General features: G+C 43.8%; 1 protein-coding gene across 5 annotated transcripts in view; it reads left to right on the forward strand.

The window, feature by feature from the left end:
- Positions 1-17,174, forward strand: part of tenm1 (teneurin transmembrane protein 1) — a 1,268,320-nt gene that overhangs the window by 1,158,402 nt on the left and 92,744 nt on the right. For all 5 annotated transcript variants that reach the window (XM_085999260.1, XM_085999278.1, XM_085999249.1 and 2 more), the window contains one exon: positions 16,877-17,049. In XM_085999260.1, coding sequence (XP_085855386.1) covers positions 16,877-17,049 — 173 coding nt within the window. The remainder of the gene's footprint in view (positions 1-16,876; positions 17,050-17,174) is intronic.

Consider the following 17,174-nt stretch of genomic DNA (forward strand, 5'->3'; position numbering starts at 1 on the left):
CCATTTTGCGCACCCGACTTTGGCTCCCTTTAGCACCTCTGATGGCGAGTAAAGCAGCTGTTGTGTTTGGCTGGAACAAAAACAACAAAGGTGGGTGCTTAATACTCAGTGGTCACAAGGTTGGAGTTAAGGTGGCGGCCTGTCTGCCCTTTCCTTCTGCCGGGTAATTTTAATAGCTCAAACTGGACAGCCAAAAGTCCATCTTTCGATTACTGAATTTAAAAAAAAGCTATGCATGAGAGGGCCTGTTTCTCATCTGTGCAGGCACAAGTGGACTTGTTTCTCATTCATGTGAGCTCTAATGGACCTGCTTCTCCTGCACAAACGGACCTGTTTCATATTCACACATGCGCAAATGAACTTGTGTCTCATTTGCACATGTACAAGCAGACCTGGTTTCTCATTCATAGACGTGCGATTGGTCGGATCGGTTTCACATATGCACAGTCAGACTTATTTCACGTTTGCATCTGCATGGCCAGACCCGTTTCTCATTTGGGCTTCCTGTGATCAGGCACATTTCCACATACACAAGTGGGCCTGTTTGCAATGTGTGCATGCACAAGTGGACTTGTTTCTCATTCATGTGATACAGGAGCAGACCCATTTAATGCACGCGTGCGGTGGTTCCACGTTGGATTGGCCACACGGTGACAACTCTACTGAGCTGTCCAAATTTGCAAATCTGATTGTGTGTGAGATGGATCCAGTTACCTGTGGAGCCTAGACTGTTCAGTTGCAATCTCTGACACTGTTGGTGAGCAGCCCAGTCCTGGGGTCTGGTCTGTCAGTACTGTCTGTGCCCCACCTTTGGCCGGGTAGATGGGCTGCTGAGCCCTGGGGGGGTTATGTTTCCACTCCGTATCTTTTGCTAATCCCTGTTAATGTAGAAGTGCCTGACATCATTAGCAGTTTGGTAGAAGGAATGTATCTGTGGCCCCTATCAGCATGAAAGACCTGCCTTTGATTTTTGCAAACAATCAAACTCTCCAGACTCCAAATAGAAACAAAACCAGAAACCCCAGCTCTTATACATAACAAAGAGAATTAGCAGAGACTCGGTAAATAGAAGCATTTTCTCTGCAGTGCAATTTCTACCTCTAACAATTAAAAATAAAGACTCAAAATGATTTAACTAGATTAATTAAGAATTAATTTGTGTTAGTCCTGTGCTCTACAGTCACTTTGCCATTCATTTTAATATTTTCTTTCCAAAATATTTCCATTTCATCCTCTAATTAGCGTGTGATTGAGATTAACCTTTGTTCTTTAGTAACTCAATTACTGTAGTAAAACAACTGAAAACCTGGTGTCAACAGTTACCTGTATCCATTATATGCACTGTGTTAGATACTGTGGTATAAAAATGGACTGTTTTTAATGGTCACAAAAGTCTAGTCACTCCACGCTGTGAAAGGTTGAAATAAATCCTACTGTGCAACAGCAAATATCCTATTTTGCTTGAAGCAATACTAAGATTTGTGTTTCCCAAACACTCTTCCGGAGTGGTTTGCAGCTGTGCGTTTGATAGCACAGTGGTGTAGTGCGCCCCCCAGTGGCTTGTACCCCATTACAGAAACTGCACTTGTTAATATTTCTGTGAAGTGAATTTGAACTTGCTGTATTTATTACTGCTTATTGACTATTTAAAAAGCGAATCTTGCCTTCAAGACAGACCGCCCATTATACACCCCACCCGATTTTATTTTCCAGTAAAGTCAATGGAAAGCAAAATAGGACAAAGTGTGTAACCGGCGGCCGATTCGCAATCGCCTGTTTTACGCTATTGTCAAAAGTTAAAATTTGCCCGAGAGTTAACTCTGGGAAAAAGATTAAGGCGTATTGTTTTAAATGGAATCTATCTCCATTGATAGCGAGATGTCTAGAATACAGAAAACCAAGAGTAGAGGCAAATGTATGTTGTTCGGGTTGGCAGGTTACAGAAAACCAAGAGTAGAGACAAATGTATGCTGTTCGGGTTGGCAGGTAGTGGTGCGCCCCAAGGATCTATGCTGGGATCTCTCTTTGTTTTCCATTTATATAAATGATTTGGGCATAGCTACAAGAAGAATGATTTTGAAGCTTGATGATTATACCAAATTAGGGGCATGGCAATCTGTAAGGGAGACTGCATGAGGACACAGACAGGTTAGGGTGGTGGACAGAGGTAATCCAATGCAGGGAAATGTGAAGCAGTACACTTTAGGGGGAAAAAACCCAGTGAAAGGAAGTATACCCTGAATGATAAGATAACCAGAATGGAAGAACAGAAAAATTGAAGGGTTTTACCTATAGCATATTGAATATTGCACTAGAGAGAGTACAGAGATGTGTGAGGATGTTGCCAGGACTGGAGATGTTTAGCTATGAGGAACAATTGGATAGGCTGGGGTTATTTTCTTTGGAGCAGAGGAGTCTGAGGAGCGACTTACTTGAGGTGTATAAAATTATGAGGGGCCTTGATAGAGTGGATAGGAAGGACCTATTTCCCTCAGCAGAAGGGTCAATAACCAGGGGGCATAGCTTTAAAGTAATTGGTAGAAGGATTAGAGGGGACCTGAGAACTTTTTTCACTCAGAGAGGGTGCTGGGGGTCTGGAATGCACTATCTGAAAGGGCAGTAGAGGCAGAAACCCTCATCACATTTAAAAAGTACTTGGATAGGCACTTGAAGTGCCGTAACCTACAGGGCAATGGACCAAGAGCTAGAAAGTGGGATTAGGCTGGATAGATCTTTTTCGGCCGGCACAGACATGATGGGCCAAATGGCCTCCTTCTGTGCTATAAATTTCTATGATTCTACGATTCTATAAAAGCTAAGAAAATGGTGCTGAATTTGTACAAGACATTGATTAGGCCACAGTTGGAGTATTATGTGCAGTTCTGGGCGTGTAATTTAGGGAGGATGTTAGAGTTATGGAATGGGTCCAGCAAACATAGAAATATAGAAACATAGGAGCAGCAGTAGGCCATTCGGCCCTTCGAGCCTGCTCCGCCATTCAATATGATCATGGCTGATCCTCTATCTCAATACCATATTCCCGCTCTCTCCCCATACCCCTTGATGCCTTTTGTGTCTAGAAATCTATCTATCTCCTTCTTAAATATATTCAGTGAATTGGCCTCCACAGTCTTCTGTGGTAGAGAATTCCACAGGTTCACCACCCTCTGAGTGAAGAAATTTCTCCTCATCTCAGTCCTAAATGTCCTACCCTGTATCCTGAGACTGTGACCCCTCGTTCTAAACCACCCAGCCAGGGGAAACATCCTCCCTGCATCCAGTCTGTCCAGCCCTGTCAGAATTTTATATGTTTCAATGAGATCCCCTCTCATTCTTCTAAACTCTAGTAAATACAGGCCTAGTCGACCCAATCTCTCCTCATATGACAGTCCTGCCATCCCAGTAATCAGTCTGCTGAACCTTCACTACACTCCCTCTATGGCAAGTATATCCTTTCTTAGGTAAGGAGACCAAAACTGCACACAGTACTCCAGGTGTGGTCTCACCAAGGCCCTGTATAACTGTAGTAAGACATCCTTGCTCCTGTACTCAAATCCTCTTGCAATGAAGGCCAACATACCATTTGCCTTCCTAACTGCTTGCTGCACCTGCATGTTTGCTTTCAGTGACTGGTGTACAAGGATACCCAAGTCCTGCTATACATCAACATTTCCCAATCTATCACCATTTAAATAATACACTGCCTTTCTGTTTTTCCTACCGAAGTGGATAACTTCACATTTATCCACGTTATACTGCATCTGTCATATATTTGCCCACTTACTCAACTTGTCTAAATCGCCTTGAAGCCTCTTTACATCCTCCTCATAACTCACAATCCCACCTAGTTTCGTGTCGTCAGCAAACTTGGAAATATTACATTTGGTTCCCTCATCCAAATCATTGATATATATTGTGAATAGCTGGGGCCCAAGCACTGATCCCTGCGGTACCCCACTAGTTACGGCCTGCCACCCTGAAAAAGACCCATTTATTCCTACTCTCTGTTTCCTGTCTGTTAACCAATTTTCAATCCATGGCAGTATATTACCCCCAATCCCATATGCTTTAATTTTGCACACTAACCTCTTATGTGGGACTTTATCAAAGGCCTTCTGAAAATCCAAATACACCACATCCACTAGTTCTCCTTTATCTATTCTACCAGTTACATCCTCAAAAAGCTCCAGTAGGTTTGTCAAACACGATTTCCCTTTCATAAATCCATGTTGACTTTGTCTAATCCCATTGATATTTTCTAAGTGTCCTGTTATCACATCCTTTATAATAGACTCTAGCATTTTCCCTACTACTGATATTAGGCTAACCGGTCTGTAGTTCCCTGTTTTCTCTCTCCCTCTTTTATATAGTGGTGTTACATTTGCCACCCTCCAATCTGCAGGAACTGTTCCATAATCTATAGAATTTTGGAAGATGACAACCAGTGCATGCACTATTTCCATGGTTACCTCTTTTACTACTCTGGGATGCAGATTATCAGGCCCTGGGGATTTATCGGCTTTCAGTCCTATTCATTTCTCCAGCACTATTTTTTACTAATACTAATTTCCTTTAATTCTTCCTTCTCACTAGACCCTTGATTCCCTCGCATTTCTGGGAAGGTATTTATGTCCTCTTCTGTGAAGACAGAACCAAAGTATTTGCTTAATTGCTCTGCCATTTCCTTGTTCCCCATTATAAATTCTCCTGTTTCCGATTGTAATGGACCTACATTTGTCTTCACTAATCTTTTTCTTTTTACATACTTGTAGAAGCTTTTACAGTCCACTTTTATGTTCCTTGCAAGTTTACTCTCGTACTCTATTTTTCCCTTCCTAATCAATCTCTTGGTCCTTTTTTGCTGAACTCTAAACTGCTCCCAATCCTCAGGCTTGCTACATTTTCTGGCAACTTTATATGACTCCTCTTTGAATCTAATACTATCCTTAATTTCTTTTGTTAGCCATGGTTGGGCCACTTTTCCATTTGTGTTTTTGTGCCAGAAAGGAATGCATAACTGTTGCAATTCATGCATTCGTTCCTTAAATGTCAGCCATTGCCTATCCACCGTCATGCCTTTTAATGAAGCTCCCCAATCTATCACTGCCAACTCACTCCTCATACCTTCCTGGTTTCCTTTGTTTTGATTTAGGACCCTAAATTTATAGAATTATAGCCGCAATGAGAAGTTAAAGTTTTAAAGACTGGCTTGATAGATTGAGGCTTTTTCACTGAAACAGAAAAGGTTACAGGTAATCTAACACAAGTTTTCAACATTATGAAAGTTTTGACAAAATAAATATTGAAAGATTATTTCATGCTGCTTGACAAATTACTAGCAAAGGGACATAGGTTCAACATTATCTTCAGAAAGTTAGAAATTTTTCACACAGAGGACAATTAGAACATAGAGGGGGCGAAATTCCCATTCTTAGCGCCCTGATCTTCTGCGCCCGGAGATCGTCCCGGTAACGCCTCGGGAGAAAAAATCCCCCTCGCGCCCCGCAGCAGCGCCGGGCGATGTTATCGACTGCTGCAGGGGTCGCGAACAGTGAGGCTGGCCGCTCACGGTGCACCATTTAAAGGCACGGTGGCCGGCTCATATGAATAAAATCACTGATTTAAAAAAAAATTCTGAGCACCACGATCAGTCAGCCCCGGTACTCAGCTTGAGTGTCGGGCTGATCGCACGGCACTCCCGTACCCCGCTGCTCCAGCAGATGCCAAAAAAAATGCAGAGCTCGCAGCGGGGCGCCCTTCCCTTTAATTGAGGGAAGAGCCCCTGCAACGCGGCAGCACCATGCATGGGCACACGTGGCGCTGCTGCACCCATCGCCCCGGATTGGGACATTCCCCACCTCTTGCTTTCGCGCTCCACTTCCCTCTTGGAGCAAAAAATGGGAATTTCTCAAATGTTCGAAAAAGCTAGTGTTAAGTCTGTGTGTTATATTGAGAATTACTACACAGACCACAAGAGTAAACTTTAACAGGTCTTTACTATTCGAAGGTCAGGGCGGAACTGCCCAATAAATCATTACACAGCACTTATATACCGGTGTGGTCACCACCGGTATTACAGTATACAGCAGCCAAGATAAAGTAGTGCAACTCTTAAAATAGTTCTCTTAAAGGTGGAACGGTTCTCTTAAAGGTGGGACGGTTACATACACTACAATCCTCCCTTTTTAGCTTAACAGTATATATTTCCCATTAAACATAACATCATAACATATATACACAACTTCATGTAAAAACAGTTCACAGATTCAGTCTCTGAGGCGGCGCCTCCTGCGCCTCCTGACTCGGTCCGGATAGCGCCTCGGTGGTGTAGTAGTTTTCGGTGGTGTAGTAGGTTTTCGTTGCTGGGGTGACTTATCTAATAGTCCTTCCCTGGACTTAACAGCTTGAATTTTCGTAGCTTCAGAACCAGCATTGTTGACTTCTAAAGGCTCGAGTACCTTGGGAAGTTTTTCTGCTTCCAGACTGATTTGGCTCAGTTCGGAGGGACCACGTGCGTGACCTGGTAGGGGTGATAATGGTTCAGATGAGTCATCATCTTCATCATCATGGGACAACTCACATGAATATCCTAGATTGCTGTCCTCCTCAGTATCTACGTCCTCCAAATGTTTTATTATTTCTATTTTTGGAGCTTCAACTGTGAGTGTGGCTGTGGTCTGTGCATTACTTGATTTGCAGCTATATTCACCAGAGTCTTTGGGTGTGAGATTTGTAATGGTAAGTTCTATCACATTCTTATTTTGTTTAAATTTGTATCGGTCAGAAGATTCAATTAAGCTCTGGTCTTTGTACCATCTGACCATCTTGGAAGTAGGTGTAAACTCACAGCTCAAAGTAGCAGAATGCTTCTCTTCCACTGTAATGTTCTGTAGTTCTTTGACTACCCTTGACGGAGGCTCTTTAATAGTCAGCCTCGCCTCAGATTTTGATTTCCCTGCGATAAACTGCAGCAAGCCGGTCATCTTACAAGTTGTTTTTTTCAGAGTGAGACGATGAATAGTGCCACGATGCTCAATGTCCACATCTTCAGAAGCATGAAGAATTTCACCATTTAGTATCCATTTTGGAGGCTTCACGTCAGCAACTGAAAGCTCACACTCAAGAATGGCGTCACTTGGCTCTGTCACTTCCACATCACATATGGGTTTAATGATGGCAATTGATTGTTCTTCTACATCTAACTTTGCTGTGCTTTGGTCATCTATGGCATCGCACATGTAGTTGCCTTCATCTTCAAAAGCGATATTATTAATAACGAGCTTCCTGTACACACCTTCACTCACAATCTCATATTTATTACTGGGATGAATCTCTTTGTCTTTGTAATACCACTTGACAGCAGCATTTGGCCTGGAAACCTTGCATTCGAAAATGACACGATGTTCCTCCATGCCAATCTTCACTCTTAAGGGTTTCACAATTTTAACTGGCAATTCTTTAATTCGAAGCAAAGCTCTGGAAGTAGCGCTTTCAGCAACAAACTTGATCTCTGCAGCATCTTCAGTTTTTGCCTCTGCCACCAATTCCCTGAGTGGCTTATTACTGCTGACACTGCTCACAAAAGGGTGCTCTTTCTTCTTAGCTTTCAACTGATCGATGAATTTGACATATTCCCTTTCTTGCTCAGCTTTGATTCATTTGGCCTCATCGCGCAGACGGTTTGTGTGTTCCTGTTCCATTTTCTCAATCAGCTGCTTCTGCTGTCTTTCCAGATTCTCCCACTCTGTGTCAAAGAACTTTTTCTTTGCATTCATCTCTTGCTCAAAACGGCGAATCATTTGTTCTAATTGCTGTTGTAGTTTGAAATTGAGTTGAGTTCGAGCCCGGTGTTCCTCAGAAATGTGCATGTCTGTAGACTGGACAGACTCAGAATTCTCTGTCAAACTATGTTGTTGTTGTTCAGTGGAATTCTGTTCTGATACTTTGTTCTCTTCTGAAGCATTGATGCACTCCTTCGTTTTTCCATCATTAGTCTGCAAGTCCATTTTAGACTTGTCTTTTGCACATGGGCTGGTCTTACCATCATCAGTTCCAGAGTCTGAGCTGATTGTCTTCACCGAGTTCTCACTCTCGGCTTTGTCACTGTCACTGCTGCATATGCCCTCATCCAATATTCTGGACAATCGTTCAGGTTTGACATCTTTTCTTTTTCCGGAATCTACCGTCATTGCTTTTAGGGAGTGCCAGTCCATATTTATTTTCCTGATCCACTCCCGTCCCAGAAGTGGTGGACCTCCCTCGGGTAGTACATATAAGTCCATTCCTTGGTGTTCTTTGCCCTTGTGTACCACCTTGACTTTTATCTTTCCGATGGGGTATACTCTTTGCCCCGTGTATGTCTTTAATACTATCTCCGTATCCCGTAGGGGAATATGTTTGAATAACCTTTTGTAATCTTGCTTATTCATGACCATCAACGCCGATCCGGTGTCCAATTCCATCTTCATCTGGACTCCTGCTATCTGAAGTGTGACCCAGATAGTTTGTAGGTCAGCTTCCTTACTCACATTGTGAATTCTCAGACTACCCAGTTCCTTGCTGTTGGAGTCTGAATCCGAATTCTGTTCATCCGAACTCTTCTCAGCCACCTTATGTACCTTTCTGCACTTTTCCTGCGGTGACTTTTTGTTGCTGGTCTTCTTTCCTGACCGGCATACTTTAGCTATGTGACCAAGCTTGCCACATTTTCTACATTCCTGGTCTTTAAACCAGCATTGGTTCTGATCGTGTGTTGTCTTTCCACAACGATAACATTTCGTTGTACCCAAAGCCATTTGATCTACGCTGAGTACCACTGCCTTCAGCTGCATTTCCGCAGTGCCTCTCGCTGCGGCTTCGTGCGATGCTGCAATAGTGACAGCCTTATCAAGTGTAAGATCATTCTCTTCAAGCAACCGCTTTTGTGTTCCTTCTTTCGACAATCCACACACGAATTTGTCTCTCAGTGCCTCTGTCAGTCCTTCCCCAAACTGACAGTATTTCGCTAGCTTACGCAGTTCAATTAAGTACTCCGCGTTGCTTTCCTCTTTCAGTTGCGTTCTCGCATAAAATTTAAACCGTTCCGCTAACATCAGCGGTGTGGGGTTCAAATGATTCTTCAGGACAGCAACAATATTAGCGAAAGTCTGATCCGCTGGTTTAGCTGGTGATAGAAGATGCTTCAATAGCCCGTATGTCTTCGCACCCATTGAGTTTAGTAAGGTTAATGCTTTATCTTCATTTGATATTTTATTTGCCTTACAATATATCTCTATGCGTTCTACATACGTTGCCCAATCTTCAACATCGGGATCGAAATCGTTGATGTTACCACGCTTAGGCATCCTCGCAATCTTCTTTAGAGACAAAAAGAAATTTTTCTTTTTTTTTTCAAACTGGCGGTTTCCCGCGCTCGCCTTCTTCCCCCGCCTACGAAAATGGCAGCTTCCCGCGCTCGTCTTCTTCCCCCGCCTACGAAAATGGCGGCTTCCCGCGTTTGCCTTTCTCCCCCGCTGGCTGTAATGGCGATTGCCGTATTGCTGCGTTCGCCCTCCCCAGCGGTTCTCAAATCGTGCCTCCCAGCCCCTCTTGCAGTCCGGTCCTTTCCCCCCCGGCTGCAGCTGAGTTCTCCGCGGTTTTTTTATTTTCTCCCGTGCCTTACGATCGTCCCGGTCGCTGCGCCTCGCGGCCTCGGTAGCTGCCCGGCCTTTTTCACCGGTCGCGGTCGAGCTCTCTCTCGACGCTGTTGCGTCTTCCAGCCCGCTTGCAGCCCGGTCTCTCACACCGGCTGCGTTTGCATTCACCGCGGCTTCCGTGCCTTACGCTGCCCCAGTCTCAGCGCCTCTGGCCCCGACTTCTGTCCGGTTCTTTTCCCCAGCCGTGGTCGAGTTCTCCGCCCTTATATCCTCCGTTTTTCCCTCCCCTACTTCACAGTCAACATGGCCGACTTGCTGCTCGTCGCTGATCGGCTTACCCACCACCGTGATAGAAGGGATGATCACTGCCTGTTGCTGATGGAAGGCTTCGTGTCAGAATTCTTCTTTTGCTCTGCAGACCCGAGTCTTCTCTCAGCAGAATGATGAGGGCGGATGCCTCTTCTCGACGCCCGTTAAACTGCCTTGGATGTATCTCTGCCGCAGGGTAAGATCGTACTCGTCACCACTGTTAAGTCTGTGTGTTATATTGAAAATTACTACACAGACCACAAGAGTAAACTTTAACAGGTCTTTACTATTCGAAGGTCAGGGCGGAACTGCCCAATAAATCATTACACAGCACTTATATACCGGTGTGGTCACCACCGGTATTACAGTATACAGCAGCCAAGATAAAGTAGTGCAACTCTTAAAATAGTTCTCTTAAAGGTGGAACGGTTCTCTTAAAGGTGGGACGATCACATACACTACAGCTAGCGCCTGGCGCTAACCTTTCAAGCATTTTTGACTTAGCGCCCCAAATGGCCCTCTAGGGGAATTTCTTCCCCAGAATGTTTTGCCACTAGTGGCTGTTGAAGCTGAGACAATAACATCATTTAAAAGGTTTTCACATAAATAATTGAACACACAAAATCTAAAGTGATGTGGAAAAGGGAAGGAATAATGCAATTTGAGTAGGTAGTTCCTCCTGAAGAGCTAACACCAGCACAGGCCCCATGGGCCAATTGGTCTCCTTCTGTGCTGCAATTTCAAAGATTCAATTACTAATAAGATATTCAAAGACACAAAAGACACTTTGAAAGAAACGTTTAATCATGCACCTGTGAAAAATGTATTTTTGTTACAAACATTATTTTGAACCCTTAGCAGCCTGAAGGGGAGAAATGTTAGACAAAGATAGATATTTAAAGTATTTTAGGCTATTTGCTTGGTTCAGCTCCTGTTTTAATGGTAGGCTCGCCTGACTGGTCATTCAGGATTGGTTGTTTTCATAAGTCTTTTGCACTTGCTCATTGGTAACTTTCTAACTTTTGATTTGCACATTTCCTATTTCCTGAATTCTGATTTATCACTTTTTCTTGAGCCAATTACCAAAGTTTGATGCTAGAGCTTGGTGCAGGGATTGTGATACAGAAAATGTGATAGACAGATAAAATGCACAGATATACCAATTTTACAACATAGATGGACTAAAATTTTTAAGTGAATTTCCTTATTATTAGCATTGAAAATTGCTCAAAATTACCCATCTCTTAAGGATTTACAAAATGTCTTGATTTTTGAAAATGCATTTAAGGTGCATTTTAATATTGCTTCAGCTGAGTACTTCAAACTGATTGCCTGAGAGGAATACTCAGTTGCTGTTGGTTGAGGACACTTGAGCTTGATGGCAGTCTGATGGCATATTGGAATAAATCACAGATGGGTGGGGGAATTGCAGAAACAGCACAGTAGCTGGGTTCAAAAAATAAGGTTTGAAAAATGTGAAACTGTAATGTAAAAAATCCTTTAACATTTCAATGAATAGGAACAATGGGCTTAGAGTATGTTATCTTACCAACTTAGGAGTAAGCTAGAGCACTGTCAGGCTTCCAGTCTTAACGACACTCACAGATTTATGGATTTTGCACCTTTTATGTTAATGTGCAATTCGCAGGGGTAAGGGAAGGAAAGAGGAATATTATCTCTCTCTCTCTCCCTTCTATTCCTGAATCATCTTCATGTGTAACAACAACCCTACACTCCAAAAAAAAACAACTGTGTAAAGTGCTTTGAGTTCTTCATAAGGTGGTGTATGGAAGCAGGTATTTGTTCAAAGAATAATAGAAAATCAGTAAATTATTAATGAAATCAGAAATGTTGGCAATGTTGGCACTTCACATCAGTCTTGCAGAGAGGATTGTAAAGCCATGTAATCATCCAGTCTCTCCTCCATTTGGCAAGTACTCCTTGCATACTGGTAATTGTATAGTTTGGTTTGAACTGTGTGTTGTTGTTTTTTACTTAAGAGTTTAATTCGTTGGGTGACTTATCTGTATTCAAAGTATTAAACACTTGTGCAAAATTTAAAAGGGCATTGGAGCTCTTTTGGCCAGGTTCAGTTCTAGGAACAAACTGCTCCAAAAGCTTTAAAACTGGGCATCCAAGAGGCACTGTGGATCATCACCAGCAGCTAATTGTATGCCACCATAATCTGTAACCTCATAGTCCAGCACATCCTTCACTCGATCACCATCAAGCCAGGAGGCCAGCCCAGGAGTGTTGAAAGATGTGCCAGGAGCAGCACTAGGCTGCACCTTAGAATGAGGTGCCAACCTAAGGAAGCTACTATACAGAGATAGCTGCATGCTAAAAACCAAAAGCAGAAGGCTACAGCCAGAGCTAAACAGTCCCACAATCAACGGATCAGAGCAAAGCTACCTAGCCCTATCACATTACATTGAGAATGGTGGAGGACAGTCAGGCAACTAACAGGGGGAGAAGGCTCCATGAACATACCCATCCTCAACCATCGTGGAGCCCAGCACATGGGTGCAAGAGACAAGGCTGAAGTATTTTCAAGCATCTTCCGCCAAAAGTGCCAAGTGGACTCAGTCTCCTCCCACGATGCTCACATCATAGATACCAATGTCCAGCCAATTTGAATCACTCCACATTACATTAAGCAACAGTTAAGTGCACTGGACACAATGAAGGCCATGGGATCATGATAATATCCCAGCTGTAGTGCCAAAGACTTGCCAACAGTAACAGCCAACCTCCTATCCAAGTTATTCCTGTACAGTTATGACACGGGCATCTACTTGGTAATGTGGAAAATGGCCCAGGTATATCCTATCAATAAAAAAACAGGATAAATCTAACCCACCCAATTGCTGTCCTATCAGTCTCCTCCCAATCATCAGTAAAGTGATGAAAGGTGTCATCAACGGTGCCATCAAGCAACACCTACGCAACAATAATCTGCTAACTGGTGCTTAGTTCAGGTTTTACAAGAACCACTTGGCTCCACATCGCATCACAGCATTGATCCAGGCATGAGCCACAAAAGCTGAATACCAGAGAAGAGGTGAGAATAGTTGCTCTTAACATCAAGGCAGTACTTGACTGAGTATGGCACCAACAAATCTTAGCAAAACTGAGGTCAAATGAAAAACTCTCAAGGGGCTGGAGTCATACCTAACTCAAAGGAAGATGGCTGTAGTTGTGGTTCTCGACTCAACTCTGTTCAGCTGGGTGGATTGGGCAGATGCATGGCAAATGCAGTATAATGTGGATAAATGCGAGGTTATCCACTTTGGTGGCAAAAACAGGAAGGTAGATTATTATCTGAACGGCAATAGATTGGGAAAAGTGGGAGTGTAACGAGACCTGGGTGTCCTTGTGCACCAGTCGCTGAAGGTAAGCATGTAGGTACAGCAGGCGGTTAAGAAGGCAAATGGTATGTAGGCCTTCATAGCAATAGGATTTGAGTACAGGAACAAGGATGTCTTGCTGCAGTTGTACAGGGCCTTGGTGAGACCACACCTTGAGTATTGTGTGCAGTTTTGGTCGCCTTATCTGAGGAAGGATGTTCTTGCCATGGAGGGAGTGCAGCGAAGATTCACCAGATGGGATGGCAGGAATGACGTATGAAGAGAGATTGGGTCGATTAGATTAAATATTCGCTAGAGTTTAGAAGAATGAGAGGGGATCTCATTGAAACTTATAAAATTCTAACAGGACTAAACAGACTAGGTACAGGAAGGATGTTCCCGATGGCAGGGGAGTTCAGAACCAGGGGTCACAGTCTAAGGATAAGGGGTAAGCCATTTAGGACAGAGATGAGGAGGAATTTCTTCACCCAGAGAGTGGTGAACCTGTGGAATTCTCTACCACAGAAGGCAGTTGAGGCCAATTCATTAAATATATTCAAGAAGGAGTTAGATATATTTCTTAAGGCTAAAGGGATATGGGGAGAAAGCAGGGACAGGGTACTGAATTTGGATGATCAGCCATGATCTCATTAAATGGCGGAGCAGGCTCGAGGGGCCGAATGGCCTACTCCTGCTCCTATCTTCTATGTTTCAGCTACTTCATCAATGACTTTCCCACCATCTTAAGGTCAGAATTATGACACCACAGTGGTTAGTTCCATTCATAAATCCTCCGATAATGAAGCATACCCATGCTAGCCAACAGCAGAACCTTGAGAACATCTACACTTGGGCTAGCAAGTGACAGGTAACATTTGTGACACATAAGTGCCAGGTAATAACCATCAAACAAGAGAACGCAAAGCCATCTTCCCTTGATCTTCAACAACAACATCATTGCTGAGTCCCACAGCTTCAACATAATGGGGATCGCCACTAACCAGAAGCTAAGCTTGACCAGCCATATCAACACCGCAACTACAAGAGCAGGTCAAAGGCTGGGAGTGGCTTATCTCCTGACCCCTCAAAGCCTCTCCAACCTCTACAAGGCTCAAGCAAGTATTGTTATGGAATACTCACCTGACTGGGTACAGCGGCAACAACATTTAAGAAGCTTAACACCATCCAGGACAGAGCAATTTGTTTGATCAGTGTCATTGCTACTCCACTCAATATCCATCCCCTTCCTCACCGGTGCACCTTGGCTACAATATGTACAATCTATAGGATGCAAAGTGGCAGCTCACCAAGGTTACTTCAACAGCAACGCCAATCCCTGCAACCAATACCACTGAGAAGGACAAGGGTAGCAAGAGCACCATCACCTCCAAGTTCCACTTGTGAGTCGCACACCATCTTGGACATATATCGCTGTTCCTTCATTGTCAATGGGTCAATATCCTGGGATGCACTATTAGCACAAGGACTGCAATGGTTCAAGAAGAAGGCCCACTACCACCTTCTCTGGGCACTCGATCAGCGCTATCGGCCAGCTTGCAAAACTGGGAAGTGGAAAATCCAGCCGCTCCATGAGCATGCTAAGCCCATGGCTGACAGAAAGCCATAATGTTTTTGACGGACAAGGGGGAACATTCCTGCTCTTCCTGGCCCCACAAAAATTCCCTCCCAAATGTTCCACCCATTTCTGGGGTGATCTCCAGTGGTCGATTTAATGATCACTGGTTAGGTCATTCACCACCTGGTACAAGTGGGCGGATCACGCATGGCGTACCTGAAAATAGCAGACGCCATCCTACAAGCAGCGTAGGACGCCAATTTGCGGATAGAAGCAGCTTCCCAGTAGTTTACATTTGGTGGGCTTTGGGCATCCAAGGGGCGACCAAGGTGGCCATCCATTTTTCAGGCGAGAAATGGGTAGGCAACAGTTGAAAAACACCCCCAGTGACTGTTGGAAATAATGATAGTGTTCTCAGTGAGTATGATACAAGGCTAGCGAATTACAAGAATTTGATTACATGCTCATTACACCCATTCTTTACCACCAAATCATCATAAGCCTATTTTACGGTTTAAAAACTGCAGCAGGTGTTCTCTTGCTATCGCCTACAGTTGCAAATATAAACTGGCCAACTTACTTTGTTCCGGCAGCAACAGAGATCCATTTTTGCATGAGTTCTAGGAACTATCACCAGATGTGGTGGGAGGAAGTATAAACAAAGGAGACCAGTATAGTCTCCCAAAACTGAAACTGAAATAGAAAATAATCCGTTTTTTTTTACTGTTAATGTACCATAATTACAAGGTTATCGTTCCCATTGTACAACTTTCACTGTGAACCATCTAGTTTCTTGATGGTCGATGTTTAACAGAGATGTTAGTGTTGGGGATGGAATATCTTCCAGTTCAGACACCATATAAAGATGACGTACTATAGCCAGCGTCAAGCAGGTGGATGTGGAGTAGAGCTGCTACTCCAGCAATTGCCATCAATCTGAAACAACAACAACTTGCATTTATATAGGCTTTTAACGCAGTAAAACGTCCCAAGGATGTTAACGAACACAATTTGACACTGGGCCACATAAGGAGATGTTAGGACAGGTGACCAAAAGCTTGGTCAAAGAGGTAGATTTTAAGGATCATCTTAAAATAGGAGAGAGAGGTAGAGTGGCAGAGAGGTTTAGGGAGGGAATTCCAGAGCTTAGCACTTAGGCAACTGAAGGTGGAGCAATTAAAATTGTGGATGCGCAAGAAGCCAGATTTAGAGGCGCACAGAGATCTCGGAGGGTTGTAAGGCTGAAGGCGATTACAAAGATAGGGAGGGCGATGTCATGGAGGAGTTTGAAAACAAGGATGAAAATTTTAAAATCGAGGCATTGCCGAACCGGGAGCAAATGTAGATCAGCAAGCACAGGGGTGATGGGTAAATGGGACTTGGTGCGAGTTGGGACACGGGCAGCACAGATTTGGATGAGCTCACGTTTATGGAGGGTGGAAGATGGGAGGCTGGCCAGGAGAGCGTTGGAATAGTCAAGTCTAGAGGTGAAAGGGCAAGGATGAGGGTTTCAGCAGCAGAGGAGCTGAGGCGGGGGCAGAGACGGGCGATGTTACCGAGGTAAAAGTAGGCAGTCTTGGTGATGGAGCGGACATGTGGTTGGAAGCTCATCTCGGGGACAAATACAACACCAATGTTGCGAATGGTCTGGTTCAGCCTTGGACAGCTTACAGGGATTTTGTGGAGTTTGTGGCGGGGACCAGAAAAAATGGCTTCAGTCTTCCCAATATTTCGTTGGAGGAAATTTCTGCTCATCCAGTACTACATGTCGGACAAGCAGTGAGGCAAGTCCGAGACAGTGGAGAGATCGAGAGAGGTGGTTGTGAGATAGAGCTGGGTGTCGTCAGCATACATGTGGAACCTGATGTGTTTTTGGACTCAATTTAATCTAAAAGAAAGGTTGAATATTTAGTCCCTCCTTCCCTAGAGCAGAACATCCTAAGGCAACTTTATATGGTGTCAACAACATGTGTTATTTCTAATTTTAAACTTTTATTTTTTTTACCCAGGTATGACAATGATGGTCACCTGACGAATGTGACTTTTCCTACGGGCCAAGTCAGCAGTTTCTATAGTGATGTGGACAAAACGGTGCAAGTGGAGGCAAATCTATCCAACAGAGAGAACTTTGCTATCACAACCAATTTCTCAGCTACCAATGTTGTGTATATATTCAAGCAAGGTAAACCAGACTGTATTCACTGAACACACCACATGTCTAAAATATCAGAAACTGCTTTTAATTTGTAGTGATTTGAGTCCCAGACCTCACTGAACCTGTAATATTTGTACTTCTGATGTCTCTTA

The sequence above is a fragment of the Somniosus microcephalus genome, chromosome 1 (assembly GCF_052327205.1).
Source record: "Somniosus microcephalus isolate GS21.2 chromosome 1, FLI_Smic_1.0, whole genome shotgun sequence".
Classification (NCBI taxonomy): Eukaryota; Metazoa; Chordata; class Chondrichthyes; order Squaliformes; family Somniosidae; genus Somniosus; species Somniosus microcephalus.